Source organism: Callorhinchus milii, unplaced genomic scaffold (genome assembly GCF_018977255.1).
Source record: "Callorhinchus milii isolate IMCB2004 unplaced genomic scaffold, IMCB_Cmil_1.0 Scaffold4, whole genome shotgun sequence".
Lineage (NCBI taxonomy): Eukaryota > Metazoa > Chordata > Chondrichthyes > Chimaeriformes > Callorhinchidae > Callorhinchus > Callorhinchus milii.
The window spans coordinates 72,697,576-72,705,111 of record NW_024704745.1 but is presented as its reverse complement, the minus strand read 5'-3'; the positions used below and the strand labels follow the sequence as shown (position 1 = coordinate 72,705,111).

Sequence of the window (7,536 nt, the reverse complement as noted above, 5' to 3'; positions counted from 1 at the left end):
CGCGACTGCTCTGGGACACCCCGGCGAAAGACCATCACCCATCCTGTGGTTCCTGACAACCATAGCCAAAAGTCAACCCGATCCCATTCCAAGAGCGGAGGAGACAGAGAGAAACTGACCTGCAGTTACCACAATGGCTTCAGCAGTGACTCCAGGAAGGAGAGAGACCGATCTGCATTTACCATAACAGCCACAGTATCGACTCTTCAGAAAGAATCAGAACAGGTAATATAGTAACTTATTAAATAATCCTCCCTCCATCTAAGGTTTCTGCATGAAGTCTGTCTTGAGTTACATGGCATTTTGAATAAGCTATTTAGGTAAGTGTTAGACTTTAGCTGCATGTGTATTATTACCATAAGCCTTGATCTAATTATTCCCGGTGTATTCAGGTTGTGTCGAGGTCACATTCAGGTTGCGTAATCTGTAATATCATTAATACTCCATATTATGATTGACTTGTTATAACTATTCTGCTTCTGCTCAAGCATAATCAATAGAAATGTTTAGAGTGCTATTGACAGTTTGTACTAATTAATGTTGCTTTGCAGACAATTGTGACCTATTAACAATAAAAACCTTTGTACTTTTTCCACCAACTCATTTACATGTAGTAAGTAGGAATCCGGTTGTTATTTGATTGGTGGATCGCTTTTCTGGGGGTAATAATCCATTCAAAAAAAATGTGGTCACTCAATCCATGACTGTTAGTGGGAAATTGCTGTGCGCAATTGGCTGCAGTGTTTCGCCCATAAAGTATATAGTCAATTCATTTTACAGTATATTCTGTGTGATCGCTTTGACATGTCTTGAAGATATGATAAATGCTATATCCAAATACAAAGATTATCATCATCTTCATTACTTTACAGTATAGCCTGTGATAAGGCACTTTCAGATTATTATTTCCTCTGTTAGTCAGAAAAAGAACTTCAAAGCCACTTGCACTAAGTCAGCCTTAGTTATATAATGTATTTCAGGAGGCACATGTCAGATATTATTTGTCCAGTATATTTCAGAAGTAACAGAAATCATCAAGCACATTCAAATTTAAAAAGATTTTATTAGTTGTCCAAATGCCAAGTACAGATGTACAGTCCTTATGCTGAATAAGTTCAATTTTATAAACAAGGTCAACATGGGAAAGTTACTTTTCATTTGAAGCAGCACTATCTTCATGAAACAACATTAACAGCTTATTTGAATAGACCAAAAGCCTCAGTTAACTTCAATTGCATGCAAATAGTTGTGGTTTCACAAGAATAGTGCCCTTTTTAAATACTAAAAAGGTTAATACAGGGCAACCCAGTTATAACACGATTGTCTGGGTGCAATATCAGATATTTTGTTAGTAAAGCATGAAAAAAATTGGAATATACTTAAACTGTTGACATCACTTCCTCCATGTGCATTTTGTACAAGTAGTGCTGACATCACTGCCTTCACAAAGCTATTTTAATGGAGCTTCCTATGTAGTAAGTAGTGATGTCAGTCACACTTCCCTTGCAGTAATAGGACGTGATTTTACTACTGCTTGCTGTGCAAGCACACACGTGCTAGGAAGCAACATAAGCGACAACCTGACCTGAAGTTGCCCATTTGTTAGCACAGGAAGCCAGTGAGTCAGTGCTGTAAGCACCAAGTATAGAGAAGTGCCCACAGTGGACCCACACCTCAAGTGAACTTGTACCCGACTGGAGGGTGTTCTAACAGGGCCACCCTGCATTATTAATAATACTGTAGTTTAAAAATTGCACCTTATTTAAAATGTTAGTCTATAAACAAACCCACCCCCTAAGTAGCAGCCAGCTTAGCCACTTTGAGACAGTTGACCAGCAGTTGTCCCTCAAGTGCAAACATGGGAAATATCAGATCAAGCAAAGATATTCCTTTCATCCAGAATTGTTTCAGACAAGCCCATGCAGAGGTAGAGTTGCTGGTGGCTCAATCAGAGAAATGTTCATGTACCTGAGTAAAAAAAATATATTTTTAAAACTACAATGCTCGTCTCAAAGGGGGGTCTGAATGAATCTGAATCCAGGCAATAAATATTAGCAATTGGATGGGACCCAGCACAGACCCACATTCAATCCCTTCAACTGAAAGCACCAATCTATCTGTGGTACATTTTGACTGGTGCCAGAACCCTCAGCAAAGCATCTTCACACATTAAAGAATGGAGTGAACAAGCTGTTTCACAAGGTCTGTCAGCACAGCTCAACCAGATCCTTCAGGTACTTTCCATTAGTGGCAATGGCATAGAAATCATGGGCAGGAACCCTGGCTGACATTTACCTTTTCCAAAGGCCACACTAAGTGCAGCACCCTCACTGCCGCTTCAGTTAATTACCCAATTGATCAAAACCTGCAACCTTGTTTAGTTCAATTTAACTCATATCAAGTGACATCAAGTTAATTAAAGTGGAGCTGAACAACCCATCTATTATTTTTTTTATAAAAAACAACTTACTTGGAGCCTTTGTACTTTTCCCTAATAGCTTGTTGTGGCTGGAATTTGGCTTGGAGAAAAGTCTTATGCAGGTCATTCAGACAAGGCCCAATTTCAGCCAGTGAATAACCAGTGAAAACAACAAGAGAATCAGGCTGTCAAGAGAGCAGATCACATAGCAAAAGTGAGCAAGCAGTAGAACTAGGTGAACTCTGGGTAGTTTGTTGTCACGTGAAGCTGGGATTAACAACAGTGGCTGTGAAAATTTGCACTACACATCTGTTCTGCAAATACCATTGCCTTGTAGTTAATAGAAGGCACTAAATTGAATGGACCATTAGTTGATAATGATTAAGTTAACTTTTTGGGGAGGGGAGGGCATTTATCCAGTTAAACTTTTGAGAGCACAATAATAAACTTACCCAGAAAGTCTGGTTCACAGTATAGTTAGCCAAGCAATATGCAGCTGCCGCTATTATTGAGGGAGTGTATTTCAGATACAGATCAGCTTCTAGCAAGCTCAGTTCAGCTACATACTGTGGATTAGAAAGAGTCATTAGTTGACAAGTTAAAAAGGAGGCACTCTTTGTGAAGAGGTTTCATTTTCAAATAAAATGGACCCAGATTTCAACACTTCTTCTGCAGATGCTAAAACAGTGTTCATTCAATGATTATGGGGCCAGGTTTGTTGGAGGAAGGGAAAAGGAACCTAGCTACAGCAAGAAGATGAATTGCTATAGGATTTTAAAATAGTATTTTACCAACCCTTAGTTCAGCATTTCATCCAAAGGAGATAACAGTGAAGTGCTCCTTCAGTTTTGGAGAGCAAGCCTCGATTAGCAACATCATTTCTCTCCCAAGTTTGCATACATACCATAGCAAGGGTACTCATGTTTTCTCTAGTTTCTTCTTCCTTCAGAAATTGTACAAGGAACTGGTTGATGGTGGGAACAGCCATGTCAAATGTTAAAACCTTTAAAAGGAGGTGCTCCATGCGCAATAGTTGTTTCTTTGTATAAGTGTCATCTGTTACATAGATAAATTCATCTATTTCTGGTGGATAAATCTCTTCATATTTCCTAGGATAGAATAGTTTCAAAGTTGGAAACTTAATTTAGCATACATAATCTTTCAATGTACTTTAAAAAATTAGAAACTCATGCATTTCATCTGGAAAAAAAAGTTATTGGGCAAGAATTAAAACCAAGTTAAGATGGCTTACATCACTCAGTTGAATCAGTTAAGTGATTATACATTTGAGCATATATATGGATATTTAAGGACCAGACTTACGATGCTATGAGCATAGCTGCTGTTCCTACAAGTTGCAGTTTTCCTCGGAGGACTGACATGCAGGATAGGAATCTGTCCAAGTAGTTTACTGCCAAGTATAAGGTTTCGGTTTGCAGGCTGTACTCTTCACTAACTTCCACAAGCCAGTCCACAAGAATGGAACGCATACCAGTAGTTATGTCTGGCTGTTTCCGCATATACCCAAACCTTGGCCTCAATTTTACCTAGAAAAAGACAGATCGTTTTCTCCAAGAACATTACCAACTTTAGACGAGTAGTCAATTACAATATTATTCCCCACTCCAATCTTCGCCTGGATTTTACTTAAGGTCTCAAAAGTACTAAAACAGACGAGATGTTCTCCCCTTCCATTCTTTATTCCAATGCGATTCCAATCCTTACTGGCAAGTGTGCATTTGGCAATGGGTCAAGATGCATTGAATTGTGGGGAAAATAGTTTTGACCAGTCACTGCATGTACACTTACCAGTTAGTGATGAACTACTCCAGGCACACTTACTGGCTGCATAGAAGTACACATGCAGTGTAGATTGATTAAATTGGATTTTGCACAACTTCTACAAGTTTGTTTGCAACTTGTACTTCACATCATTAAATATTATTTTTGAGTTTTACTGTACAAGTGAAATCTTCCATTACATCTTAGATATATTGTTCAGAGTGCCAGGGTAGACTTGAGCTGCATGACCTCTTTCTGCACTATAAACAGCTATTATTTTATAAATTCATGGCTGATCTGTACCTCAAGTCCAGTTATCTGCCCTTGTCTCATATCCCTTAATACCTTGACCTAATGCATATTTATCTACCTCCACTATATTCTGTGAAGCACTTCAAAATGTCTTGAAGACATGATAAGCTGCTATATCAAATGCAAGGATTATTATTCTATATTCAAAAATCCCAGGATTTGGCAACATTTACAAACTGAGTAGTCAGTAAGCAAGTTTGGCCATTCAGATCCCAAATTAATTGCAAACATGAGCTCCTACCTATACAATTCACTTTTTTTAAATATAAACAGAGGCAGGAGATTCAAAAAACACAAGTACAAGACAATGTGCACAACAAAACTTAAAAGAAATTGGGAGAACAATGAGTACAGTATTTTAATGTAAGCAAGGGCACAAACAGCAATGCAAGCTTAATGTTCAACGATGCAAGTTACTTTTTTCACTATCAGCTGGTATCTATAGGATTGGGGGGGGGGGGGGGGGAGAAGAGATTGAAAATTCACCACCCTATGCATGGATAACTGTTCAGTGGGCTCACATCATAAGTAAAGTTTTAAACAATTGAATGGTGTTCAATTCATTAAATATTAGTGGCAATATGGTAGGACACTCCAGGCAACTACATTAATGTTAGGGCATTGGTTTACACAAGCTCATTTATAGCAAAGCATTATTATAGGTTCAGGAGAGGCTAGAAGAATACACAATGAATTGCTGTTTCAGCCTCGCAAGATACTTGGCAGCAAAATTATTCGTTCTATTGCTAACAAAAGCCAAGTTATGAAATGAATCTTTTACATTTTGTTTAGTTTGTAGCACAACATGTTGCTTTGTATATCCATTTTTTGGTAAAGGTGCTTCAAATGATGCCCTAATCCAGACACTGTCACTGCTGGAACAAGGTTTATCCTGTGGCTCGACTATATTGTTATATCACTAATGCAAAGTGATCACTTGATAAGTGTGATATTCTCAGGAAAGTTTGCCAGACAGCAATATCAATGGCAAGCTATGCGGTTCTAGCTGGTCAGACTCCAGCAGTACCCTAACAGACTCTGGGGTCCCCGTGCCTTGGCTCGTGCCAACCTGCACCTAATATTTTTTGGGATTCGGGAAGCAGAATACATCCCTCCAGAGCCATTCCATTCCAGCAACCGATCCCTGGAATTTTCAGTTTGGATTCTCTTTAAGCGCAGTGATGGGTTTAATGCGGACATCAGACAATCAGCTCACCAAAAAAAAACACATTTGTATTTTTATTGCATTAAATAGCAGTCATTCTAGGAACTCACTTCTGCTTCCCTGAGGTAGCGATAAATATCTTCTGTATATTCTTCAGCAGCGAGGTAATCTACACTGTCAGTCGAGTAACCGTGATGGGACTGCGAGTTAACAGATGAATCCACTAACATAGGAGAAGCTGGAATAGAATCATTAGTTAATTGAGGTTTATATTTAAACCTATTAAAAAAAGGTGTTAGTGTACAACAAATAATAGTTAGCCTTAGTTTTGAGTTAAGTGTGTGGTAGCACGCGTTACAATTTTAGTTGTGTATCAAGAAGGTTAACAAATAGATAAGGCGCTATATCAAATGCGTGGATTATTATATTATAACTATAACACCACAAGTTGTGAATGTAGGAAGGGCCCCGTCCCCGGTCACCATTCCCCTCACACCGCCCCTCGTGTGCGAGCAGCGACCGACCGATCCGGAACGTGTGTGTGTGTGTGTGTGTGGCTTTTATTTAGAGACTGGAATCCTCGGTCGGTGGGTCGGTCCCACACACACAGAGACACAGACACACACACACACACACACAGACAGACACCAGACGCTGTGCCCATGTTCGAGTCCTACCTTCGCTGAGGTCCAAGTACAAACAATAATCGTCCTGTTGCTTGGAGACACCCTCCACTTGTCCAAGTTTGGCCTCCAGTTCGGAGCTGAGGTGACCCTCAGACACCTCCACCTCCTCCTCCTCCTCCAGCACCACCTCCTCCTCCTCCTCCTCCTCCATCTCCTCCATGTGGACACTGAGGTTGGGGTTGGGCACAGAGACGGCCGGAGCCGCAGGACGTGCCCCAGTGCTCTTACCGGAGGGGAATCCATTCTCGGCGCCCAATGCAACGAGAGGCGGTTTATTGGGCGTCTGTGGACATCAGTGTTCAAAAAAAATAACAGGTCAAACCGTTGGGGATAACACCAAATCCTCGAGGACTACGAAGGGACGACCCCCCGCAACTCATTGCAAACGAAAGAAATCTGTAAAACACCAACACTTCCCCCCCCCACTGCCCACTGCCCACTGCCTCTTTACGTTCAAAAAAATACACTAAACGCAGCTCGAGAGTGAGTGAGTGAGAGAGAGAGAGAGAGAGAGGTGTGAAGTGGTGTCGGGGTCTAAAACGAGTCGCCGCGCAGTCGGGAGCAACGAATGTGTATTTTTTTTAAAAGATAAAAAAAATAAAAATGAGAGTTACCGGACACCATCGGAGCCGCTGATCGTTTCCACTCAAAACCCCCAACACCGTCCTCGGTCTGTGGAGGGTCGGCACAGGGCGGGTGAGGCGGAGGGGGGTCCCCCCCCGAGCAGAGCCGCCACCGCCAAACATAGTCACCGGCGGCCGTTCAACACCAGAGAACCGGTCACCGACCTCCACTCTGACTGACTGACCGCCCGACCCTCTGACTGACCGCCTGATGTACAGCGGCGGCTCTAACTCGTGTCCCGGCGCCCGGCGGTTCGCTCCGGTTCCATCATTCTCGCAAATGGCTTTCAATCAGCCGCGTCTCTTAAATCCCTCCCACCACCACCCGCCGCCGCCGTTAGCTCAGCCCGTGGCGATCTCCGCATCAGCGGCGCCATAGTAACGCCACACGCCATCGGTTTGCACTTGGGCCTCCGCGCTGCCCGGGCGGCTCAGCGCGGTTGCTATGGTGACCCAGGGAGGGGCGGCCATAGCTTCAGCTCAGCATCGCCATCGCCACTCCACCTCCAGTCCACCTCCACTCCACTCCTCCTCCAGTCCACCTCCACC

The 7,536-nt window shown here is 42.2% G+C and overlaps 1 protein-coding gene across 1 annotated transcript; it reads right to left on the bottom strand.

Annotated features, from left to right (window-relative positions):
- Window positions 1–1,043: 1,043 nt before the first annotated feature.
- Window positions 1,044–7,329, bottom strand: ccna1 (cyclin A1). Its single transcript, XM_042334053.1, has 8 exons — window positions 6,979–7,329; window positions 6,356–6,647; window positions 5,789–5,916; window positions 3,743–3,966; window positions 3,324–3,528; window positions 2,872–2,985; window positions 2,471–2,604; window positions 1,044–1,968 (listed from the first exon to the last, which is right to left on the bottom strand). Exons 1-8 carry the CDS (start codon window positions 7,108–7,110, stop codon window positions 1,908–1,910), a joined length of 1,290 nt encoding a protein of 429 aa, XP_042189987.1. The 5' UTR covers window positions 7,111–7,329; the 3' UTR covers window positions 1,044–1,907.
- Window positions 7,330–7,536: the final 207 nt, after the last annotated feature.